Here is a 27522-nt window from a genome sequence, read left to right as displayed (position 1 = left end):
GGAGAGAGTGTTTCCACCTCTTCCAGCTCACTACCTTCCGGGAAGCTTCCTCCAGCCTTAACGCCCAATTTTGCTTGGCATAATCACCAGGGCCAAAATGAATCCCTAAAATTTTGATCTTCTCACTCGCCCGGGGAAGACTGTCTGGAAGGTTGAATTCACAACCCTCCTCCCCCATCCAGAAAACTTTACTCTTTTCCTGGTTTACTAATGAGCCACTGGCCTCAGAATACCCACGGACCAGAGTCATTACCTCCTCAGCTTCCGCGGAACTCGACAAGACAACAGTAACATCATCAGCGTAGGCCACTACCTTCAAGGGGCACTCCGGACCCAACAGCACACCTCCCAACGAGCTACCACCAACCCTTCTGACGAAGGGATCTATGGCAAACACATACAGGAGGGGGCTCAGGGGACAACCTTGTCTTACTCCAGAGCTGACCTCAAAGGACTGACCCACCCAACCATTCACAAGAGGGAAGCTCTCGGCTTGTCTATAAATGGTACGGAGCCAATTCACCACCCGCACTGGAAGACCATACCACAGAAGTAGAGCCCAAAGGTACTCATGATTTACCCTATCAAAAGCCTTCGACTGATCTAAGGCTAAAAGGTACTTCCCCCACTTCTCCGCACGGCACCGCTCAAAGGCCTCCCGCACCGTCAGGACAGCACTGAAAGTGCTTCGGCCCTTCACAGTGCAGTGCTGAGAAGGAGAGAGCAACTGGCCGGAAACCTGCATCACTCTATTAAAAAGCACCTTCGCCAGAATCTTCCTGTCAGTATTGAGAAGAGCAATGGGGCGCCAGTTCTCAATACATGACTGATCTTTCCCCTTGGACAGTAAGATAAGGGCAGAGACCCTCATGGAGGGAGGCAATAAACCTCTGCCCAGGCTCTCATTAAAAACCTCCACGAGACGCGGAGCCAGGATGTCCCCAAAGATTTTAAAGAACTCAGATGTAAGACCATCTGGGCCTGGGGCTTTCTTGACAGATAAACCATCTATCGCCATCCTGACCTCGTCCACCGTTATTTCATCGCCCAAGGACTCAAGCAGGCCGCTAAAATCACCAAGGCCAGGAGTTTCCCTCAAAAACTGGTCCATCCTCTCTTTGTCAAGTGACTTCTCCAATAAGAGATCGGAATAGAAGGACCGCACAACACCAAGAATGCCCTCCTTCTCCTCCCTAAGGACACCCTCAGCATCGCGCAAGCCCCTCACCTCCTTAGCAACTACCGAGTTCCTACAGCTCTGGAAAGGATCGGGCGAATGGTACCTCCCATAATCCCTCTCCAGAACCAAGGATGCATACCGGTCATACTGTATCTCTCTCATCTGAGCCTTCACCCGGGGGATCTCCCCACTATCCCCCTGGCCAGAGATCAAGAACCCAAGTTTTTTCCTCAGTGCCATGTAGGTGCTCTCTTTTAACAAGTTATTTCTGGCTACAAGGCCCCGAAAAAAGCTCCGGGTCCTTTTCTTCAGCATCTCCCACCATTCAGACCTACTCCAACCTGCCTCCAAAAGTGATTCCTGGGATTTAAAGAAGTCCTTAAAAGACTGTCTTATCAACTCCTCCTCTAGGAGCTAAGAGTTCAGGCGCCAAAGACCCCTACCCTTCCGAAGAGTCTCCGAAGCATTCAAGGACATAGATAGGTAAACGTGGTCGGAGAACTCTACCGGCCTCAGCTCTGGAGCCAAGGTTTTCGAGCTCTCCTTAACAAAAAACCTATCTATCCTAGACCTACAACTACCTCTATAAAAAGTGAAACCCGTGTGGTCTGGAAAATGACAAATGTGTGCATCCACCAGACCAGCCTGCCTGACCATACTTACTAAAAAAAGGGAGTCATAGCCCAGAGAAGTCCTTGAACCTCCCCTGTCTTTTGTCCTAGTAACGGTGTTAAAATCACCACCAAAGACTATCTGCCGGGCTGTAAAAAGGTATGGCTTTATGGCGCTGAAGAGGCATTTCCGACCCCACTTTGTTTGGGGTCCATAAATATTAATCAGCCTTAAGTCATGCCACCTCAGTTTGACATCTATCACCATGCACCTACCTACCTCAAGCTCAATGACTCGCTGGATGGTTATCATGCCGGTAAAAAGCACCGCCACCCCACCGTACGGCTCGGCCGCAAGAGACCAGTAGGAGGGCCCACGCCTCCACTCTCTTTTGGCTTTATGTAGGTCGGCTAGTTGACCTAATCTGGTCTCCTGCAAAAATAAAAAATCAGCCTCAACCGTGCTGAAAAAATCAAAGGCCAGATAACGAGCTCGTTCGGAAAGAATAGATACCACGTTAATAGTGGCAAATCTAATGGGCTGGGAAGCCATCCTTCAGAGCTTTAGACAGTAGTAACAACTCACTTCTTTTTTATTTTCCTCCCTGAATCCTCATCAGAGGAGCCAAACCTTTTATAACTAAGGCCTGCCTGCAAAGACTCCTCCCCCCTGAGGACAACTTCTTCCCCCAAGGGAGGGACTCCGCCTGACCCTAGCATCCTACCCGTTGACCCACCAGGATCACCGCCACCCAGGGGCCCTGCTCCCAACAACTTAACCGGATCATGAGGCAAACCAGAGTCAGATGCCTGGATCTCCCGGGCCCCTCCAGACCCCATCCTGGGTCCCGTACGGGAGGATCCTCCCCTAGCCTGTTGTATCAGCACAGGCTGCAGGGTTTCCAGGTCCACACACGGCTGCATGTTCAACCCCGCTGACAGTTTCACCCCGGGCCCCAGTTTCCTCACTGGAGTCAGGGTACACATCTCCACCTCCTGCCCCCCCGTATTAGACTTCATACGGGAAAGCTTAGGCCTGGTAAGTTCACTAGGCCCTGGGTGTACGTCCATCTCCTCCATCATGCTTAGGGAAAACACATCCACAGATCCCGGGGAAACCCCTTCAGTTGGAGGGACCAGATCCGTGGCCCGGTTGATATCAGGCCGGCTGGTAGTATTATTCTCCATACATAACTCCATAGGCCCAGAAGCCTGGGGGCTCTCCTCCACTCCCCCCCCCAGGATCCTCCATCAAGGCTGGGCTAGGCACAGAACTTTACCCTGCAGGCTTCTGGAAGTCAGAGCTGAAACAAAACACCTCCTCTCTCTGTCCTGCTGAATCCAGTGATGCCCCGCCCCGTGCTGTGTCCTGCTGAATCCAGTGGTGCTTTGTGCAGTGCTCTGTCCTGCTGAGTCCAGTGGTGCATCAGTCCAGTGCTCTGTCCTTGCTGAGTCCAGCGGTGCTTTTGTCCTGTGCTTTGCTCTGCTAAGTGCATATTTATTTTAAAAGTATTAAAAATTCTTCCATAAAAAGAAAAAAAAAAGAAAAATTCTACAAAAATCCTTTTAAAAAAATATAAAAAAAATAAATCAAAAAAGTCATTGCTGAGTCCAGTGGTGCATCATTCCAGTGCTCTGTCCTTGCTGAGTCCAGTGGTGCATCAGTCCAGTGCTCTGTCCTTGCTGAGTCCAGTGGTGCATTAGTCCAGTGCTCTGTCCTTGCTGAGTTCAGTGGTGCATCAGTCCAGTGCTTTGTCCTTGCTGAGTCCAGTGGTGCATCAGTCCAGTGCTCTGTCCTTGCTGAGTCCAGCGGTGCGTTTTGTCCTGGGCTTTGTTCTGCTAAGTGCATATTTATTTCAAAAGTATTAAAAATTCTTCCATAAAAAGAAAAAAAAAAGAATAATTCTACAAAAATCCTTTTAAAATAATATAAAAAAAATAAATCAAAAAAGTCCTTGCTGAGTCCGGTGGTGCATCAGTCCAGTGCTCTGTCCTTGCTGAGTCCAGTGGTGCATCAGTCCAGTGCTCTGTCCTTGCTGAGTCCAGTGGTGCATTAGTCCAGTGCTCTGTCCTTGCTGAGTTCAGTGGTGCATCAGTCCAGTGCTTTGTCCTTGCTGAGTCCAGTGGTGCATCAGTCCAGTGCTCTGTCCTTGCTGAGTCCAGCGGTGCGTTTTGTCCTGGGCTTTGTTCTGCTAAGTGCATATTTATTTCAAAAGTATTAAAAATTCTTCCATAAAAAGAAAAAAAAAAGAATAATTCTACAAAAATCCTTTTAAAATAATATAAAAAAAATAAATCAAAAAAGTCCTTGCTGAGTCCGGTGGTGCATCAGTCCAGTGCTCTGTCCTTGCTGAGTCCAGTGGTGCATCAGTCCAGAAACTGAGGGAAATAATCTCTCAGTGGCTTAACCCACTTAGACTCTCCTGGGGATTTGTGGTGTCAGACAATGCCAGTAACATTGTGCGGGCATTACATATGTGCAATTTCCTTTGTGGCTCCATTATCCCAATTAAAAGGATTTTTACCTGTCGGTGTAATGATGTTATAAACACTACACTTGAAAGCTTGAGCCTTTAAATGAAAAAGTCACTCTTCATTGCATGAAGATTTGCAACAGGGACAGTTTTTTTTGTTCAAAAAGTCAACAAATAACACTTCGACGCTGTCTGTCTTTGACATACTTGATGGGATCTCAATGATGAATGCTCTGTACCATGGTCGTCAAAAACAAGAGGTAGTGACGCGCTCGAACTACACCCTCTATATGCTGCAGAGGATGTAGGAGCAGCCATATGTGCAGTGGAATTCAGACCAGTTGAGGGTGATATATTGTACCCAAATTGGGTACCGGGGCCACTCCACTACGCAGTCCACATAGATGCGTATCAGATATTAAACTACATTCACTGTTGCTGCTGTACCCAAAAATAGGTACTGCAATTCCAAACTACGTTCACTGTTGCTGCTGTACCAAAAAATAGGTACTGCAATTCCAAACTACGTTCACTGTTGCTGCTGTACCAAAAAATAGGTACTGCTATTTCAAAATACGTTCACTGTTGCGGCTGTACCAAAAAATCAAATATTGAACCAAAAATCAATATTGTGAGGTGTGAGGTGTTCCGAATAGACTGGAAATTAGTGGAAATGATTGTTATTGAATGTTATTGAGGTTAATAATAGCGTAGGAGTGAAAAATAAACAAAAAACTTGATTTTAACCCTTTTTATGCTTTTTTAAAAATAAATCAGAACCCAAAACCCTAAATCAGAACCAAAACCTTTCGTCAGGTGTTTTGGCAAAGCAAATCAGAACCCAAAACCTCAAGCTAATCAGAACCCAAAACACAAAACACTAAAAGTGGCCGGTGCACACCCTTAGTACTAACCACTGCATACTGGGAACACCCAATAAGACCTGCTGTTTTGGAGATGGTCTGAACTAGTCGTCTAGCCATCACAATTTGGCCCTTGTCAAAGTCGCTCAGATCCTTAAGCTTGCTCCTTATTCACTATTTCTGCTTCCAACACATCAACTTCAAGAACTTACTGTTCACTTGCTGCTCCTGGACAGGTGCCATTGTAACGAGATAAGCAATGTTATTCATGTAATTTGCCAGTGGCTGTGGCTGATCAGTGAAGTTTGTTTAACAAGTTGTGTTTCGTCACAACCTCTTGCACTGCACTTGTTGCTTCTAAAAGGTTAAGAGCCTGGAGAGGTTTAAAAGTCCATTGCATCCATTGTAAGGCTGTCGATGAACCTGATTGGATTGCTATAATCAGCTTCATCATCAAATTTACAATGCAAGCAGATAACAATCAAATTTCTCCCAACATAACTTTTCTTTTTCTTTAAAGGTGGTGGATCACAATTTTTATTGCTTTTTGGCTGTAATGTTTAACAGCAGCAGGATATATGCAACCAAATAAGGTGTCACATGAATGTTTAAGCTCATGTGAGCTGACCATGTAGCGCTTGAATCCATTTCTGGGATACCCATTTCAGCCAGCTACACCCTGATGCCAGGGTGCCCTGAAAGCTTCCTGGACAAAGACCAATTGTAGTGATTTGGCAGGAGATGCCCAATCCCTTTGAATGGGAAGAAAATACATGTTTTGATTAATCTAAGTGTATTATTTGGGGAAACGCTAATAAGTTGATAATGATCATATAATAATTTACTGTCTTTGAAAATTGCAGATAAACGTGTGAGTGAAGAGCTTTCGCGCAAAGTAAGAGTGCTATGTTGGGTCATGACAGCACCAGTTCACTTAGAGTCTAAAGCCATTCATGTGAAGAACTCTTGGACTCGTCACTGCAATAAGATTTTATTCATGAGTTCCATATCCACTGAGGGCCTCCCAACTATTGGACTAAACACCACCGAAGGCAGAGATCAACTCTACTGGAAGACCATCCGAGCATTCCAATATATACATAAACATCATTTTGATGAGGCTGACTGGTTCTTAAAGGCGGATGATGACACCTATGTTGTGGTGGACAATTTACGGTGGATGCTCTCTAATTATACACCATATGAGCCAGTCTACTTTGGCAAACGCTTTAAACCCTTTGTTAACCAGGGCTACATGAGCGGAGGAGCTGGCTATGTGCTGAACAAGGAATCCTTGCAACGTTTTATAGAAGGATTTCGGACAGGGGTCTGTACTCACACATCATCTGTGGAAGATCTGGAACTGGGTCGGTGTATGGAGAAGATGGGGGTAATACCTGGTGATTCCAGGGACAGTGAAAAAAGAGAGACCTTCCACCCATTTACACCTGAATCTCATATTACTGGAGATGTTGGCAGTTCTTATGATAGCTACTGCTTTTATCCTATAATAGAGGTAAGTTATTCATCATTATTATTGGGTATTACCATTCTAACTTATTTTTGTTACTGTTAATTGAACAGGTTATGGTACAGAATGTAAAAACATACAGTATATCATATAGACACATTTCACATTATCCCATTATAAACACCTGAGCCTCCTCTACAAAAGGTTATCAACTGATAAACTGCATGCATGCAAATATAAAAACGTAATCTATTCATGGCAAATACAAAATATAGCCTAGCATTTCCCATGGAATCAGTACCACATTAATATTACTTAGGTAGGGATTCAGTTATGGTACTGGTTCCCAGCAAATAGATCGGCTACAAACTGGTTCAGTCCATACAATGGATGCTTATACTTTGTATAGATAACAGATTAACTTTAAATATGTCCTTTTAGTGTATATATGTAGGGTTAAAGGGCATCACCAGAAGATATCCATTGCCACAGCTGCCTGTTCACCTGAAAAGCTTAAACTCATGGACGGTTGCACAGCCTACTATGGTATTTGACTTTGCATTACATGGTAGGTAAAAACAGCATGGTCAGTCCTCTGAATGTAGAAGGCGGCATTTTTTATCTATCCAGTGTTGAAGTCTGTAGGATGAAACGGTCAGTACGGTACTCCTAAAGGTCAATAAATTACTATTTTGTGAACTTACTCCTGACAAATTTAATGCAATTGAACCCCTTTTGAGTATTTACTCCAAATACAAAATGTAATTGAAGTAGCCTTCTATAACAAAAATATGTAAAACAAATATACATATAAATGTTTCAAAATATAAACTATTTTTTTAGATGCAGCTGTGAACTGGAGTGTGATTTTTACATATTTAATGTATATATAGATTATCTATCATTATTATTAGATGACATTTCTTATTAGATTTACATATTTAAAGTTCTGAGGTCCATGGACCACTGTTTAGTAAACTTAGGTTAACTAAAAGCCCCACCATGGGGTGAGTCAAGTAATTTTTTTGCCACATTATAGAATATATAAATCTACTCTGTTGACCTGGTTTCCTTTCTCGAAGGGACCCCCCCATTGCCTACTGCCGGAGCCAGTTATTTTCCTCATGTATTTTCCAATACAATAAACTAATGGATTTCACAGACTCTTCGGACCGCTGTCTGAGCATTCCAAGAAGACGTCAGGCAGCCCCACAATCCAGTTCTCAGATAGGAAGTGTATTCACTTCCTGTCTGAACAGCCAGAAGGGTGCCTGTGATCACTAAAGGTAAGTAACATGCAATGAAGCAAAGCTATATGGAGGAGGCAATAAACAGAACCATTGGGAGGTAGCTGCAATGAGAGCTGTAGTGAGCGGGGTGCAATGAGAGTTATAGGGAATCTGTGGAGGGGGGAATGAGGAAGAGACATGGATGGGGCAATGAGGGGGCAGTGAGGAAGAGACATTGTGGAGGCTGCAATGGGAAAGACATGGAGGGTGCTGCCACGGGAGAGACGTGGAGGGGGTTGCAATGGGAGAGACATGGAGTGGGCAGCAATGGGAGAGACATGGAGTGGGTAGCAATTGGAAAGGCACAAGATGGGCAGCAATGAGAGAAACATGGAGGGAACAGCAATGAGAGAGACATAGAGTAGACAAAGTAAGAGGCATGGAGGGGGCAATGGGAGAGGAGGCAATGAGTGAGATATAAGGGTAACAATGACACAGTTATGGGAGAGACAGAAAGAAAATCAAAAGGCAGAGGAACAATGCACAAGACCAGTAATTGCCAGCTCTAATATAAACCTGACATTATTTATTACGGAGGGGGCTGCAACAGGAGAGACATATAGCGGGCTGCAATGGGAGAGACATGAAGGGGGCTGTAATGAGAGAGACATGGAAGGTGCTCCAATGGGAGAGATATGGAAGTGGTTGCAAATGGTAAAGACATGAAGTTGACAGCAATAGGTGAGACATGCAGGTGGCTGCAACGGGGGAGACATGGAGGTGACTGAAATGGTAGAGATATGAAGGGGGCAATGGTAGAGACATGGAATGGGCAGCAATGGACAAGACATGGTGTGCAGCAATGGAAGAGACATGGAGGGGGCAGCAATGGGAGAGACATGTAAGGAGCGGTAATGAGAGAGTCATGGAGGGGGCAGAATGCAGAGACACATAGAGGAGACAAAGTGAGAGAAATGGAGGGAAATGGAGGGGGCAATGGGAGAGGTGGCAATGAGTGAGATATGGAGGGGGCAATGAAAGTGATATGAGGGTAACAATGACACAGTTTTGGGAGAGAGAGAAAAAAGATCGAATGGCAGAGGAACAATCCACAAGGCCGGTAAGTGTCAGCTCTGATATAAACCTTACATTATTTTCTACCTGCAACAAAGTGAAGTGCTGTAGTAGTAAATAAGGTAGTGTGATTTCATCGAGATTCTGGCACCTATTCTAACATTTTTGCTTTGTACTACAGCACTACCACTAAACCTGTCATCTCAACTATTAAAATGATTAGTAAACCTATATGGTATGTAGGGGTCTTTTCAAACTTTAAACCCCACAAGGAAAGATAGAGGAGAACGAGAATTGAGCAAAATTGAGGGAAACCAGAGCAAGAGGTAGGAACAGATGGGGAAACTCCCTACACCTTCTCACCAATGTAATGTCTTATTTATAGAGCAGGAAAATATACTGCAGCGCTGCACAATGTGTACATAAAATCAAACAAACATTGCTTACAGTAAAGGAGCATACCTTCAGATGAAAAGAGTGGTTGCGCTACTATCACAAACTACAAATCATAAAATACATGGGGAGATGAATATAAATATGCATGTGTTGAAAAATTGGGCAGTCAATGTAAGGACAGATGCCAGACACTACATAAGTTCCTAGAACCAGCTAGGTGAGATCTTCACCTATAGCAGTCACCCTTCCTATAGAAGCACTATATGTTCACTGGTACTTGGCTGCCCCAAGAACTTTACTCTCATTAGTAGGAACTTATATATGTGCCGGCTCTGTGAAGGTATCCAGTAGACTGGTATAGCAGATAACAGGAATACAATGAGTAGACTGGAGAGTTGGTATGAGATTTAATAGCCGACACAGAACTTCCCATATGACTACCGCACTAATGCATACAGAATGCAGTCTGGAATCTGGCAGAAATTATTAAAATTACAAGCCTAGATATACTAAGGCCAGCAATCAGAGGAGTCCAGTAGCAAAATCAGAGGTCAGGACAAGTTGTGGTCAGAGAATAATACAGATCACAAGCGAGAGGTCACAAACAGCACAAATATAATAGCAGGTTCAGCAGCAGGTGGTTCAGCAGCATGAAAACCATCACAAGCAGGAAGGTTCTGCTATCCCTGCCCTATAAGAACCAGGAGACAAATCATAGGATTTCCCTGGAGTGAGCCCCCAGCGCTGTTTTAGGAGTGATACTTTCATGTCACCCCTGGCATCAGGCGACACTGCTGCTCGGTTGCTGGGGTGTGATCTTGGCAGATTTGTCCTTTGTCTTATTTGTGCCTTTTATTAATTTGGAACTGTTAAAACTGAAGAATAATAAATATAAGATGTGTTAGTAAGTACTAAACTCTAAAATGCTGCATGTAAAAATAGTCTAATTATGTTCATATCCTGAGGTGTAGACATCTCAAAATGCGTATGCCCAACTCAGCATGAGCCCCTTTATCTGTATTTTCTACAAAGCTGGGTCGACAACGGCTTCAATTCGTCCTGCTCTGTGGTATATCCTCCAGATTAGCATGGGAAATTCTGCAGCCAAAAAACCCTGATTGTCACATTTCTTTGCTATTCACAGAATGTAGTAGTTAAGATGTAATGTTGCTTTAGTACATATCTACAGTTGCAAATGTCCACCCCTTTTGATTGATAATTGTTATTACCTCTCCTTATTCCCGTTTGTTTTCTATACCGCTATTGCTGAAAAGTTATTTTCAATAAAAATAATTGATGATGCAAAAAAACTATTTTGCAGCCAAACACAGAATGAGGCTATTATTCAACTTTACAGTTTTCCAAATTTCACTCCACTCTAAATGCGACATAATAGCATATAAGTTCACATGAATAGTTCATGTTATTGCTTTAGTAATCATGACTAAATTACATCATATTACATAATTGTAATAACAAGAAAGCATTAAATGTGTCAACATAAGAAATAGTATATTTTACATACTTTTCTTAGCAGCTATTAGAGTTTGCCAATCTTATTTTCTTTTCATCACATAAGGTCCCTCAGAAGTAGAGATGCTCACTGACCCCCGTGTCTGGGTTTTGGTTTTGGATCTGGATTACCGTCGTGTTTTGGTTTTGGTTTTGCCAAACTGCCATTGCGTGTTTTGGTTTTGGTTTTGTTTTGCTATTTTGTTTGGGCATAAAATTACCAAATTTAGTGCTCCACCTGTTTCTTGGATAAGTAATGTAATTGTAAAGCTAATAAATTATCAAAAAAACTGTTTAATTACTGGTAGGCCTTCATTAATTCTACACACAAACCAGATTGTCTTCCTCTCCATCTATGCATATTGGCAATGCAGCCGTCGTCTTTGGATGTTTATTACACCCTACACTTATAGTTAAATATGTAAAGAAATGGACAAAGGCAGTTTGATTTCTGTCTCTCTAGGCCCTCCTCCACTTGTAGAAAATACTCAAAAATTCAGCCGTTATAGGCTGTACAATATAAATTGAAATGGACAAAGGCAGTTTGGTTTCTATCTCTCTAGGCCCCCCTCCACTTATAGAAAATACTCAAAAATTCAGCCGTTATAGACTGTACAATATTAATTGAAATGAACAAAGGCAGTTTGGTTTCTGTCTCTATAGGCCCCCTCCACTTGTAGAAAATACTCAAAAATTTAGCTGTGATAGACTGTACAATATTAATAGAAATTAAGGATGAGCGGGCTCGGATTCCGCTAATCCGAGCCCACCCGAACAGTGCGGATCCGACGGGATCCGAGCACTGTTCGTGTTCTTCCGCCCGGCAAAAAGATCAGAAACGAGGCTATGACATCCAAGTCTCGCGTCTGATCTCGCGAGACTCGGATGTCAAAAATTCTCAGCTTGCGGCCGCCATCTTCATTTCGGCTGACATCAGGGAAGAGGGAGGTTGTAGGGTAGTGGTAGGCCCGGCGCTCCCATTAGGCAAGGTTAGGCAATTGCCTAGGGCGCCGGGCTCTGCAGGGCGCCTCAAAATTAAAAAAAGACGGAAATCCACGGGGAGGAGAGGAGGGAAGGGGCTATTGAATCTTACCTGCATGAAGCTGCTCCTCTCTGCTCTGTCTTCTCCCCTCCGCTCACTGACAGTGACAGGCCGTGATGATGAGGGGAGGGAAGCGCAGCGGCGATTTTTAAAGGGGGGGCACTGATTTTTAAAGGGGGGGGCGATTTTCACACTGTGCCTAGGGCGCCAAGGACCCTAGCACCGGCGCTGGGTAGTGGTGCTCCTGCGTGATCAGTCCAGTGGTGCTTTATGCTTGTGTCCAGTGCTCTGTCCTTGCTGAGTCCAGTGGTGCTTTATGCTTGTGTCCAGTGCTCTGTCCTTGCTGAGTCCAGTGGTGCTTTTGTCCTGTGCTCTGTCCTGTTGAGTCCAGTGGTGCTTTAGTCCTGTGCTTTGTTGTGCTAAGTCCATAGTAATTTTATAATTATTAAAAACTCCTAAAAAAATAAAAAAATAAAAAAATTATACAATTTTTTTAAAAAAAAAATATTAAAAAATAATTTAAAAAGTATAAAAAAATTCTAGAGCAATATATTATTGCAGTCCTGAAATATTAGTACTGTAATACATACGTTCACTGTTTTTGCAGTCCAGAATTATTAGTACTGCTAAATTTACCTACGTTCACTGTTCTTGCAGTACTGCAATCTATATTACTACATTCACTGTTTCAGCAGTCCCAAAAAATAGGTACTGCAATCTATATTACTACGTTCACTGTTTCAGCAGTCCCAAAAAATAGGTACTGCAATCTATATTACTACTTTCACTGTTTCTGCAGTCCAAAAGAATAGGTACTGCAATCTATATTACTACGTTCACTGTTTCAGCAGTCCCAAAAAATAGGAACTGCAATCTATATTACTACGTTCACTGTTTCTGCAGTCCCAAAAAAAAGGAACTGCAATCTATATTTTTACGTTCACTGTTTCTGCAGTCCAAAAAATAGGAACTGCAATCTATATTACTACGTTCACTGTTTCTGCAGTCCAAAAAATAGGAACTGCAATCTATATTACTATGTTCACTGTTTCTGCAGTCCCAAAATATAGGAACTGCAATCTATATTACTACGTTCACTGTTTCTGCAGTCCAAAAAATAGGTACTGCAATCTATATTACTACGGTCACTATTTCTGCAGTCCCAAAGAATAGGAACTGCAGTCTATATTACTACGTTCACTGTTTCTGCAGTCCAAAAAATAGGAACTGCAATCTATATTACTACGTTCACTGTTTCTGCAGTCCCAAAAATAGGAACTGCAATCTATATTACTACGTTCACTATTTCTGCAGTCCAAAAAATAGGAACTGCAATCTATATTACTATGTTCACTGTTTCTGCAGTCCCAAAAAATAGGAACTGCAATCTATATTACTACGTTCACTGTTTCTGCAGTCCCAAAGTGTGTGTGGTTTAGGGGTACGCTCTCTTGTGCTGCATATAATGGAGTACAAAAATTTGGAGGATAAAGTATGGAAAGATCAAGACCCACTTCCTCCTAATGCTGAAGCTGCTGCCACTAGTCATGACATAGACAATGAAATGCCATCAACGTCGTCTGCCAAGCCCGATGCCCAATCTCCTAGTAGAGGGCATGTAAAATCCAAAAAGCCAAAGTTCACTACAATTAGTAAAAAAAGAAAATTCAAATCATCTGAGAAACGTAAACTTGCCAATATGCTATTTATGACACGGAGTGGCAAGGAACGGCTTAGGCCCTGGCCCGTGTTCATGACTAGTGGTTCAGCTTCACCCAAGGATCTAAGCCCTCCTCCTCCCCACCCCTCTAAAAAATTTAAGAGACTTTAGCTGTCATCAACAACACAGCAAACAACTCTGCCTTCTAGAGAGATGTCATCACAAATCCCCAAGGCAAGTCCAAGGGTGTTGGTGGTTGCGAAGCCTGACCTTCCCATCACTGTACGGGAAGAGGTGGCTCCTTCTCCATTTGCAGCACGCCCTCTGCATATGCTGGAAGGATCACCCACAGTCCAGTTACAGATTTGGCTAATGAAGGTGTGAATGTTGTACACCGGGAGGAGGATATTGATGTAGCTGGCGCTGAGGAGGAACTTGACGAGGAGGATGCTGATGGGGTTATCTTAAATGAGGCACCAGGGGGGGAAACAGTTGTTGTCCATGGGATGAAAAAGCCAATCGTCATGCCTGGTCAGAAGACCGAAAAATCCACCTCTTCTGTCTGGAGTTATTTTTATCCCAATACGACAACAAATGTATGGCCATATGTAGCTTATGTAAAACTCAAATAAGCAGGGGTAAGGATCTTGGCCACCTAGGGACATCCTCCTTTATTTGTCACTTGAAGAACCTTCATAATTCTGTGTTTAGTTCAGGAACTGTGGCTAGGACCGTCAGCAGTCCAGGGACACCTAAATCCTTTGGTCCTGTTGAATACACACCACCAACACCCTCCTCATCAACTTCCTCCACAATCTCCATCAGATTTGGTCCTGCAGGCCATGTCACCAGCCAGACTGAGTCCTCTTCAATCCGGGATTCATCCGAGGAATCCTGCAGCGGTACGCCTACTACTGCCGCTGCTGCTGTTGCTGCTGGTAGTCGCAAGAAGGGAAGTCGCAAGAACGCTACGTCTTTCACCAAACAGTTGACCGTCCAACAGTCGTTTGCCATGAGCACAAAGTACGACAGTAGTCACCCTATTGCAAAGCGGATAACTGCGGCTGTAACAGCTATGTTGGTGTTAGACGTGCATCCGGTGTCCGCTATCAGTGGAGTGGGATTTAGACGGTTGATGGAGGTATTGTGTCCCCGGTACCAAATCCCGTCTAGATTCCACTTCAGCAAGCGATACCCGGGATGTACAGAGAAGTACGAAAAAGTGTCCTCAGTGCTCTGAAAAATGCGGTTGTACCCACTGTCCACTTAACCACGGACATGTGGACAAGTGGTTCAGGGCAAACGAAGGACTATATGACTGACAGCCCACTGGGTAGATGCATCGCCTTCCGCAGCAACAGTATCAGCTGCATCAGTAGCAGCAATCTCCACAACTGCTGCTCGTTCCAAGGCAAACAACGTTGTGTATCACCGGTTTTAATAAGAGGCACAACGCTGATAACCTCTTAGAGAAACTGAGGGAAATAATCTCGCAGTGGCTTACCCCACTTAGATTCTCCTGGGGATTTGTGGTGTCAGACAACGCCAGTAACATTGTGCGGGCATTACATATGGGCAATTTCCAGCACGTCCCATGTTTTGCACACCGTTAATTTGGTGGTGCAGCATTACCTGAAGAGTGACAGGGGTGTGCAGGAGATGCTTGCGGTGGCCCGCAAAATTGTTGGACACTTTCGGCATTCTGCCAGTGCCTACCGCAGACTCGAGCAACATCAAAAAAGGCTGAACCTGCCCTGCCATCCCCTCAAACAAGAGGTTGTGACATGCTGGAACTCCATCCTCTATATGCTGCAGAGGATGGAGGAGCAGCAAAAGGCCATTCAAGCCTACACAGCCACCTACGACATAGGAAAAGGAGTGGGGATGCGCCTTAGTCAAGCGCATTGGAGACTGATTTACGTGTTGTGCAAGGTTCTCCAGCCATTTGAACTTGCCACACAAGAAGTCAGTTCCGACACTGCCAGCTTGAGTCAGGTGATTCCCCTGATCAGGCTGTTGCAGAAGCAGCTGGAGAAAGTGAGGGAGGAGCTGTTAAAGCATTGCGATTCCACCAAGCATGTAGCTCTTGTGGATGTAGCCTTAATACGCTTTGCCAGGATCCGAGGGTGGTCACTCTTTTAAAATAAGAGGAATACATTCTGGCCACCATGCTGGATCCTCGGTTTAAAGCGTATGTTGTGTCTCTGTTTCCGGCGGACAAAAGTCTACAGCGGTGCAAAGACCTGCTGGTCAGGAGATTGTCCTCTGAAGAGGACCGCTACATGCCAACAGCTCCTCCTTAATTTTCTTCAACACCTGTGGCTGCGAGGAAAAAGCTCAGTTTTCCTAAAAGACCCACTGGCGGGGATGCTGAGAACATCTGGTCCGGACTGAAGGACCTGCCAACCATTGCAGACATGTCTACTGTCGCTGCATTGGATGCTGTCACAATTGAATAAATGGTGGAGGATTATTTTGCTGACACCATCCAAGTAGACATGTCAGACAGTCCTTATTTTAACTGGCAGGAAAAAAGCCAGTTTGGAAGCCCCTGTACAAACTGGCTATATTTTACCTGAGTTTTCCTCCCTCCAGTGTGTACTCGGAAAGAGTTTTTAGTGCAGCAGGGAACCTGGTCAGTGAGCGGCGAAGGAGGTTGCTTCCGCAAAACGTTGAAAAAATGATGTTCATAAAAATGAATTATCAATTCCTCAATCAAGAACAGCACTGCCCTCCAGAGACTAAAGAGGGACTTGTGGTTGTGGAGTCCAGCGGGGACGAATTGATAATGTGTGAGGATGAGGAAGTACACATTGAAGGGGGCGAGGAATCAGAGGATGAGGATGAGGACGACATCTTGCCTCAGTAGAGCCAGTTTAGTTTGTACAGGGAGAGATGAACAGCTTTTTTTGTGTGGGGGCCCAAACAAACCAATCATTTCAGCCACAGTAGTTTGGTAGGCCCTGTCGCTGAAATGATTGGTTTGTTAAAGTGTGCATGTCATAATTCAACAACATAAGGGTGGGTGGGAGGGCCCAAGGACAATTCCATCTTGCACCTCTTTTTTTTTCTTTTCCAGCTCGTTTTGTGGGGGTCCAAACAAACCAAACATTTCAGCCACAGTTTTGTAGGCCCTGTCGCTGAAATGATTGGTTTGTTAAAGTGCGCATGTCCTATTTCAACAACATCAGGGTGGGTGGGAGGGCCCAAGGACAATTCCATCTTGCAACTCTTTTTTTGGCATTATGTGCTCTTTGGGGCCTAGTTTTTCAAACTGCCATCCTGTCTGCCACTGCAGTGTCACTCCTATATAGTCATCCTATGGCAAAGCGGATAACTGCGGCCGTAACAGCTATGTTGGTGTTAGACGTGCGTCCGGAGTCCGCCTTCTGTGCAGTGGAATTTAGACGGTTGATGGAGGTATTGTGTCCCCAGTACCAAATCCCGTCCAGATTCCACTTCAATAGGAAGTCCAGAAATATTAGTATCAGATATTAAACTACGTTCACTGTTCCTGCAGTGCAGAAATAATAGTATCAGATATTCACTACGTTCACTGTTCCTGCAGTGCAGAAATAATAGTATCAGATATTCACTACGTTCACTGTTCCTGCTACATCAAAAAAGCATGAACCTGCCCTACCATCAACTAAAACAAGAGGTAGTGACGTGCTTGAACTCCACCCTCTATATGCTGCAGAGGATGGAGGAGCAGCAAAAAAGCCATTCAAGCCTACACAGCCACCTACGATGGCCCACGTGTTTGTGCCGCCCACTTGTGTCGCTTTGCTTAGACAATATTGTGAGGTGTGAGGTGTTATTGAGGTTAATAATAGTGTAGGAGTGAAAAAAAACCGAAATATGTATTTTAGCACTTTTTATGCTTTTTTAAAAAAAAATCAGAACCCAAAACCCAAAATCAGAACCAAAACCTTTCGTGGGGTGTTTTGGCAAAACAAATCAGAACCCAAAACCTCAAGCTAATCAGAACCCAAAACACCAAAAGTGGCCGGTGCACACCCTTAATAGAAATGGACAAAGGCAGTTTGGTTTCTGTCTCTCTGGGCCCCCCTCCACTTCTACAAAATACTCAAAAATTCAGCCGTTATAGACTGCACAATATTAATTGAAATGGACAAAGCCAGTTTGGGGTCAGTCTGTGTATGACACCGTACTCTTAATGAGAAATTGCCCAAACAGCAGCCTTTTAAGACGGTACGTGATATAGAAATGCTCCAAGTCCCTTTCCTCTTTGGGGGTAGATTGCCCCTACACTTACATAGAAAGTTTTATAAAGATGTTATCGTCATCATCTTCAGCATCATCCTCACCCTCATCAGTGTGTACGTCATCATCACAGACTATCAATTCATCGCCGCTTGAATCTGCCATTAGAGAACAGTCAGTGCTTGGATGTCTTTGAGAGTGAAGGCCTCCCTCGTGGAAGATGTAGTTCATTTTTAAAAACATAATTTTCTCCACATTTTTGGGAAGTAACCTTCTATGGCGGTCACTGACTAAGTTCCCGGCTGTGCTGAACACTCGTTCAGAGTACACACTGGAGGGTGGGCAGCTTAGGTATTGCAAAACAAGTTTGTACATGGGTTTCCAAATGGCCTGCTTTTTTTCCCAGCAAGGAAAGGGACTGTCTGACATTTCCATATCAATTAACTCTTGAAAAAAATCCTCCACCATCCTTTGCATGTTAATACTCATATTTGAGGGAGTTATGGGCAAGGTCACACATTTTATTGAAAACTCCTTCAAACCAGCCCAGATGTTAAACTGTTCTGGTCTGCTCTCTGCATCTTCCCTGCTTCTTTTTTGAAAATTTCATGTTTTACGAGCATCAGCTGCTTTAAAAACTGAAGGAGGACATGTTGTCAAGCCAAGGCCCAGTTCAGCGGACAACTTACTGAGCAATAGCTCCTTGCAAAAGTTCACACCTCGTTCATTTTGAAGCAAAGACTTAATGTAGGTCTTAAACCTTGGATCAAGCACAGTGGCCAAAACGTACTGATCCGAGTTCAAGATCTTAATAACTCGAGGATCATTGATCTACAAGGCCAAAATACTTTGTGGAATTGCTTGCTTTCATCTCTTCCTTCAGTTTCTCAAGCTGCTTTTCCAATAGGCTAATTAAAGGAATGACTTGGCTCAAACTAGCAGAATCTGCTCTCACTTCAAATGTCACAACTTTAAATGGTTTCAGCACCTTGCACAGCACTGAAAGGATTCCCCTCCATTCCCAATGTCATGGCTTGTGCAATACTCTTGGATGGCTTTGCGCTGTTCCTCCATCCTCTGAAGCATGTACAGGGTGGAATTCCACCTAGTTACCACCTCTTGCTTAAGTTGGTGGCAGGGCAAGTTAAACTGCTCTTGGAGCTGCTGCAATCTCCTACATGTTGTGGCAGAATGCCTGAAATGGCCTGAAATTTTGCAGGCCACCGAAAGCATCTCCTGCACCTCACGGTTATTTGGTAGGAAGCTTTGCACCACCAAATTGATGGTGTGAGCAAAACAGTGAATGTGATGGAAATATTTTTATTGATTGATCTTGCAACACATTATTACAAAAACTCTACAAGGGTGGCACCTTCTTCTCTTAAAATATCAGGTTTAATCTCAAAGACCAAAGAAAGGGGGGCTATTTGCTCACAGGAAAGTCCATCAACCTAAATATAAATATACAAAAAGATAAAACACATAAAACTAGAGGGTGCCACCACTAAACCGAAACTAATTTCCAAACGTATTTCAACTTACTAACACAAACACAACCACAAAGAAACAAGCTGTGGGTGCATGTAAGCCATACTTGAAAATATACTTAGCTTTCAAAATCTAGGGGAGTGAAAGGACAGCAAGAAAAGCAATTTAGAAAAGAAAGCGCCAGACTTAAGGAGGTCTCAGGCCCCGCCACAGCCTGAGACAGTTGGCATTGGACATCCGATGTCTCTCCATACCCTTCAGTTTCCACACCTCGTGGAGAATGTTACCCATCACTTCTTCACAGGGAAGGATTTTATGCCTGATGGACACTTGACACCGTGCATTCCACGTGAAATATCTGACCACTAGACTGACCAAAAAAAGGGTGCAGAAATTAAAAACCCTCCACCTGGCCTTGAATGCCCCGTAAACCTATTCAAGTTAACTAAGCCCCGAAAGGAAGGGGATCCCCAGCGACCAGGAAACTCTTTTTTAAACCTTTACGTTAAAGGGACACTGAAGCAAGAAATGGTCCATAGTCTCCTCCACCCCCAGACATTCCTCCCGTGGGCAACCACGATCATCAGCATTTCTGTACTTGAGGTTCCCTCTCACGTAAAGTCTCCCGTGAAAAAAGAGCCAGGCAATGTCCTGAAGCTTCAACGGGATTCTCCCTGAATTAATAAGGGAAAGCCCCACAGAACTTACATTACCTGGGCAGTCCCTCAGTGACAACGGAACCCAGAAGTGGGAGTGCAGGACTCTCTTCTCCAGCTCCCTTCTAGAAGAGCTCCCGCCTTCCCCCACCCCTAGGCCCAAACGCCTTGTCACCTTCAATCTTAAGGAAACGTAGGTCGGGAGACCCATGTCAGACCCTGAAACTTTTCACAATGCCCCCCCCCATACCATGCACTGAGGAAGGGATCCACCCATACCCTGAAGCCCACCACCCACTGAGGAGGGGTCTCAACTAGGAGACTACTCAGGTGTAACTTCAGAAAAGTTGACATAAAGAAGAGCACTGGATTAATCATACCCAGGCCACCATCCTTCCTCAGTCGGTAGGTCATAGCCCGCTTGACCAGGTTCAGCCTATTCCCCCAGAGTAAGTGGAAAAAAACTGCATATACCCTAGACCATAAAGACTCTGGCAAGAGGCACACATAGCTGATATACAGGAATACCGGGATCAGGAAGGTCTTAACCAGGTCCACCCTTTCCCGGAGAGAGTGTTTCCACCTCTTCCAGCTCTCTACCTTCAGGGAAGCTTCCTCCAGCCTTAACTCCCAATTTTGCTTGGCATAATTGCCGGGGCCGAAATGAATCCCTTAAATTTTGATCTTCTCACTAGCCCGGGGAAGACTGTCTGGAAGGTTGAATTCACAACCCTCCTCCCCCATCCAGAAAACTTTACTCTTTTCCTGGTTTACTAACGAGCCACTGGCCTCAGAATACCCGCAGACCAGAGTTGTTACCTTCTCTGCTTCTGCGGAACTCGACAAGACAACAGTAACATCGTCAGCGTAGGCCACTACCTTCAAAAGACTCTCCGGACCCAACAGCACTCCTCCCAACGAGCTGCCACAAACCCTTCTGATGAAGGGATCTATGGCAAACACATACAGGAGGGGGCTCAGGGGACAACCCTGTCTTACTCCAGAGCTGACCTCAAAGGATGGACCCACTCATTAAAGACCTCCACGAGACGCGGGGCCAGGATGTCCCTAAAGATTTTAAAGAACTCAGATGTAAGGCCATCTGGGCCTGGGGCTTTCTTGATAGATAAACCATCTATCGCCATCCTGACCTCGTCCACCGTTATTTCATCGCCCAAGGACTCAAGCAGGCCGCTAAAATTTCCAAGGCCAGGAGTTTCCCTCAAAAAACGGTCCATCTTCTCTCTGACAAGTGACTTCTCCGATAAGAGATCGGAGTAGAAAGACCGCACGACACCAAGGGTGCCCTCCTTATCCCCCCTAAGGACACCCTCAGCATCACGCAAGCCTCTCACCTCCTTAATATCTACGGAGTTCCTACAGCTCTGGAAGGGGTCGGGGCGAATGGTACTTCCTATAGTCCCTCTCCAGAATCAAGGAAGCATACCGGTCATATTGTATCTCTCTCATCTGAGCCTTCACCCGGGGGATCTCCCCACTATCCCCCTGGCCAGAAATCAAGAATCCAAGTTTTCTTCTTAGTGCCATGTAGGTACTTACTTTTAACAAGTTATTTCTAGCTACTAGGCCATGGAAAAAGCTTTGGGTCCTCTTCTTCAGTATCTCCCACCATTCGGACCTACTCCAACCTGCCTCCAAGAGAGTTTCCTGGGATTCAAAGAAGTCCCTAAAGGACTGTCTTATCACATTCTCATCAAGGAGGTTAGAGTTCAGGTGCCAGAGGCCCCTACCCTTCCGAAGAGTCACCGAGGCATTCAAGGACATAGAGAGGTAAACATGATCAGAGAACTCTACTGGCCTCAGCTCCGGAGCCAAGGTTTTTGAGATCTCTTTAACAAAAAACCTATCTATCCTAGACCTACAACTACCTCTAAAGTAAGTGAACCCCGTGTGGTCCGGGAAATGGCGAATATGCCCATCTACCAGATCAGCCTCCCTAATCATGCTAACTAGAAAAGAGGAGTCGTAGCCCAGAGAAGTCGCGGGAGATGGAGACTCTGAGTCCACCACGGGAATCGCAGCTTGACCGGCGTCCCCCCCGCATCACCTGCAGCCCCCACGGGCATCCTCACCGGAGGCTTCCCCTCCTGCTGCCTTATGTTGTTATACAGGTGATTATCAGGTACGCTGTTAGACCGGGCTGTGGGAAAGTTTGCCGGCAAGCGCTCAGAGCTGTCAATGTTAGCAGAAACCTCCATTCCCGAACAGGTCACTTGCTCAATCTCCTGTAGCTTTATCGTAAGTAGCTGCATCGATTCTACCTTATCTAGGAGGATAAAGTTCAACTCCTCAATTTCTAGGCGCATAACAGCGCGTTCTGTACTAAACGCACCGTTACTTTTCTTCTTCAATGCCGCGATTTGTCTTTTCAATTTTGGAATTTCCAAAGACAGCCTCTCCAGCTGTGCCTTTATGGCAGGTTCCTCCGTCTCCCCTTCATCAGAGTCAGGTAAGCTGACTTCTCCTGGGTCAACATCCGCCTCTCCTATACCAGCCACCTAACCGCTAACCACAGAAACTGCTGCCTCCTTTTGGGGCTTCTAACCCATTTTACTGTCTTCTATGGTCATACTTTCTTTGTTGGCCCCCAGTTGTGTCTCCATTAGGGACTCACCCATATCTGCCGGGGGTGCCTTGTTTGGTATCACTGGCACACATGCCACGTTTGTCTCCAGTTGTACCGTCACTGAGGCTAAGTTCACATCTCCCGGCACGAGTCTAGTCAAGGCTTCTCTGTTGCTCTTCACAGGTGCCCTGGAGCCATCCTCCCCCAGTTGTTTCATCACTGGGGCAGGTAAGTCCTTGTTCAGTCTGGCCTTGGCTGAAGCTACCATGTTAATGTGCACAGGTACTTCTGACCCACTGTCCTCCAGTTGATTTACTGGGGACACGGTGCATAGCGGAAATTTTGTCACAGATTGGCCGCACGGGATCCCTGCATGCAGGGAAATTCTGCCTGGGGATCTGCTTGTTTCATAAGGCTAGGGCATTCCACACTCCCAGCCAAGTTGGAAGTAGGCTGACTGGGAGTGGAACCCACTCCAGACCCTGGATCTAAGCTGGGCCTTCTGGAGGCACTAGGCCTGGGAGCCTGGGGGGCTTTCCTTCTTGCCTCCCCCAGGATCCTCCACCCTTGCTGGATAAAACGGAAGCTAATTTGGCTTTGCAGGAGCTCTCCAACACACAACCTACTCAATGGAATTCACCCAGCTGTAATGCTCGCACTATATTGCTGGCCTTATCAGAAATGACATATCCTGGGGAGAGTCCAAGTGGTATAAGCCATGTATCAATCACATCTCTTAGTTTGCATAACAAATTGTCAGCTGTATGCCTGTTAGTAAAGCCAGTGATACAAAGAGTGGCCTGCCGTTTATTGTGGATATTGGACACAGATCTAACACTAACATGGCAGCCATGGCATCTGTGATTCGCTTGGTGACTGGGTGACTGCTGTCATATTTGCTTCCTCTAGCAAATGATTGTTTCATAGTTAATTGTTGAAATGTAGGACTGCTCTTTTTCTTGGCCTTCTTCTGAGCTGACGATTCACCCCCAGCAGCAGCAACAGCAGCAGCAGTGGGACTAACGCTTTCTTCAGAGGAAACAATTATAGTGCAGGAATCATTCAACCTTAACAAGTGGGATGCAGGGCTAACTCAGAGCGCTACTGAAGATATTGATGAGGATGGTGTTGCGGGTGTGTTTTGTAGCCGTCGGGATGTCGGTGACCGGAGGGTCCTAGCTGATGATGGAGTGCTTGTAATATTTTTGGAAAAACTTTCAGCTTTTCCCAACACTTTGCCAGGAACTCTCGTTAAATGGCATAACATAGATGAGGTTCCAAGATGGTTAAGGTCCCTCCCTCGACTGACTGTGGCTTGACATACAAATGGCTATACAATTGTTGTCTGGATTTGGGTAGAAATAATTCCACACATAAGAAGTGGATTTTTTTGTTTTATGACAATGGCCTTTTTCTTGTCATGTGCCAGAACTGCTGCCACTGATGCAGGACTTACACAAACAACCTCATCCTCATCAACATCCTCATTAGCGCCCTCGTCGCCTACACAAATCTCCTCCTCATCCTCTTCTAATTCCAAAGTGGCATCCTCAATTTGTGTATCACCGGCTACATTTCGGGCTGTTCAGGCACACATCAGCAGAACTGCTGAAAGGGTCCCTCTTTATGGGTACACTAACAGAATGCTCATGATTAGACATACCACTGGTGGATGGACTCTCCACAGGGATTGTTGTCATTTCTGATTCAGAGCATACATTATCCTCTAATGCCTTACTGTTTTCCTGCAGCACGGCTTTGACGCGCAACAGTAGTTGTGCACTCCTTTAAGACTCCAAATTACTTGGTCTTGCTTGGTCAGGAGTGACCGTACAAGAAGGCTCGGTAACATTTTTTGATCTGCCACTAATAGAGAAAGGCGAAGGCCTCATTCTTTCTTTGCCACTGGGTTTGTAGAATGGCATGTTGGCAATTTTTTTTTTTTTGGCACTTAAGTTTTGCTCATGTACACTTCTTTTTCGCTTCAACACAGTAAAAAAAAATTTGGTGTGTGTTTTTTTCCCTGATTTAAAAAGACTATGTACTTTTACATCGCCTTTCCCAGATGACGTACTGGGAACACTACCATCAGGACTGGTGACAGAACCAGGTTGCTGATTCTGCTCATATGTGGACTGCTTTGAATCCATTTTAATAAGCCCAAAGCACTTGTAGTTCCAAAATTTGTATTAGACAGATACTGCTGACAAATATGACTTTTTTGGACAGCCAGAAAAATTATTGGTTCACACTGCAGAATATGGGACACCCCAAAGCACTTGTAGTGCCAATAAATAGTAGAAATACTTCTGACAAATATCACTTTTGACAGCCAGAAAAATTAATGTTTCACACTGGGGAATATGGGACACCCCAAAGCACTTGTAGTGCCAATAAATAGTAGAAATACTTCTGACAAATATCACTTTTGACAGCCAGAAAAATTTATGTTTCACACTGTGGAATATGGGACACCCCAAAGCAATTGTAGTGCAAAAATGTTTTAGAAATACTGCTGACAAATATCACTTTTGACAGCCAGAAAAATTAGTGTTTCACACTGGGGAATATGGAACATCCCAAAGCACTTGTAGTGCAAAACATTTTTAGAAATACAGCTGACAAATATCACTTTTGACAGACAGAAAAATTAGTCTAAACCACTGGGGAATATGGGAGACCCCAAAGCACTTGTAGTGCAAAAAAATGAAAAAAAAAAAAAAAAAAAAGAAGCCTCCTCTATCCTCCTCTCTTCCTGCTCTAACAATTGCTAATAGAATTGGTATTAATGATAATAGCATTGTATAGAATAGATTTTAAACAATAATGTATACAAATATTGCTCTGTCCCTGCGCTAATAGAGCCTGTGATCTAACCCTGCTCTCTCCCTCTGTCAAATGGCGATGGATTGCTGTGGAGGCTGATATTTATGCTTTTCAAATCTCGTGAGAACCAAGCTCAGAAATACGAATACGTCACATTGACGTTTTGCCTCGATTTCGATTCCGAATGGGCGGGAGAGTATTGAGCCTGCTCGGCTCGGTACTCGGAAAGGCGATATTCGGATGGATTCGGATCTCAGGGAACCGAGCCCGCCCATCTCTACTCAGAAGAAAAAGTGGGTACACATGAATCAGCACTTTAAATCATTGGTGAAATTGTTACAGTTATTGCATCTAAAGTAAGATGGCATAGGTTTGTACCCAGCTTTAGTTTGAAACTGTGGCAGGGATCCCACGCTGCAGGTTTCCCTTCTATAGTGCCACTGGCCTGGGCTGGCAACGCCTAGTGCTGACCCTTGCAATTTTGGGGGGGATGCAATGTTTTTCATCTTCTTGATTTTGCAAGTAACAGCCTAGATTGGCAAAAAAGCGATGGTTGAACTTTTGGCGTGGGTAGACAATTTTTTTTATTATTATTGCTTTATTTTTTATAGACTAACAAGATTCATGCCGATGGTCATTACTAAGAGGGAAGCTGATGCAAATTATATCCTTAGAGAGGCAAGCTGCGGCTACATCCCCCTCTACATAGTATTTAAAATTAACACGTCCTTACTGTACTATGTCTACGCCTGCATGCCCACTACATCCCCCGTACCATCTCTGTAAGTGTGAAGCAGACTAAGACGTACATTTGCCTATTGCGCACGCACAGTAGGCAAAAGCGCATTTTACATTTACAAGACGGAATCACATTCGTCTATTCAATACCCTCTATGTTCAGTGATACTGTGTCATCATTGCTGTATTCATATTATTTGATTGTTATAAATATATTGAATTCCAGGACTCTGAGTGGACATTATTAGTATAACTGCTCTGTAAACTGGATATGTTATTCTCGTTGTGTGCTGGGCCTCAGAAAAAGCCTTCTCTCAGAAACCGCTTGGAATTGTTACTGAAATCTGTTTCATTCTCTTTCTGGGTAGTCTTGTGATTTTGGAAGATGTATATCATCATCATCATCATCACCATTTATTTATATAGCACCACTAATCCCGCAGCACTGTACAGAGAACTCATTCACATCAGTCCCTGCCCATTGGAGCTTACAGTCTAACACACATACACAGACATAGAGACTAGGGTCAATTTGATAGCAGCCGATTAACCTACTAGTATGTTTTTGGAGTGTGGGAAGAAAACGGAGCACCTGGAGGAAACACACGCAAACACAGGGAGAACATACAAACTCCAGACAGATAAGACCATGGGGCCTGATTCATTAGCGATCTTATCTGTCGTTTTTTGCTTATCTTAAGCAAATCCACTCTGTGCATGCTCAGAAAAGGGAGATAAGAAGCTAAATCCACCGCGTAAGTGAAGAATTTCTTAAGTTAAGATAAAAATCCATCTTAACTTCACTCTTATCTCCCCGTTTCTTCTTAAAAATAAACATCTTAAATTTTGCACAAGATAAGATCACTAATGAATCAGGCCCATGGTTGGGAATTGAACTCCTGACTCTAGTGCTGTGAGGCAGAAGTGCTAATCACTTAGCCACCGTGCTGCCCCTTGTTGAAGATGTATATATAATAATAATTACATTTATTGTCAGCAACCTGATTTGCAATATTATTATATATTATTGTTATAATACATATTATTAATTTGAGGAATTGCTGGTATAATACTGTGAAAAGGCTAGGAACTATATCTTGTGCAAATATCTCTTCTGAGAAAGTAGATCCGTGAAGGTAATCCTTATTCATTGTAAGCCATTGACCTCTGTGATGACATAATTTTGTAAACACCCACCATTGTAAAAGTTTTTAAATTGACCTGCAGTCAACTGAGTGCAGGCACTCTGCTAAGAATCCTGGTCTGCAGGCTGTATGGTAACTATGTAACTTAAGATTTAAAAATGAAGTAAATCTATTTTTATTGCAAAATCTACAATTGGGCTGTACAATATTGATTTATTCTGGAAATTAACTCAACAAGATGGGGGCTTCTAAAGGATTCTTCAATCTTTCTGCTATGGCCATACTTAGCATATCAACAAGAGAGTGGGATAAGGAAAATGGTAAGAAATTGTTTTATTTGTTG

The 27522-nt window shown here is 44.2% G+C and overlaps 1 protein-coding gene across 1 annotated transcript in view; it reads left to right on the top strand.

Annotated features, from left to right (window-relative positions):
• Window positions 1-5984: 5984 nt before the first annotated feature.
• Window positions 5985-27522, top strand: part of LOC142139831 (glycoprotein-N-acetylgalactosamine 3-beta-galactosyltransferase 1-like) — a gene marked incomplete at its 5' end in the record, with an annotated part of 41574 nt that continues 20036 nt past the window's right edge. Inside the window, one exon of the mRNA XM_075197700.1 lies at window positions 5985-6644. Within this exon, the coding sequence (XP_075053801.1) occupies window positions 5985-6644 (660 nt within the window). The remainder of the gene's footprint in view (window positions 6645-27522) is intronic.

The sequence above is a fragment of the Mixophyes fleayi genome, chromosome 2 (assembly GCF_038048845.1).
Source record: "Mixophyes fleayi isolate aMixFle1 chromosome 2, aMixFle1.hap1, whole genome shotgun sequence".
Lineage (NCBI taxonomy): Eukaryota > Metazoa > Chordata > Amphibia > Anura > Limnodynastidae > Mixophyes > Mixophyes fleayi.
This window is presented reverse-complemented; position numbering and strand designations above follow the sequence as displayed.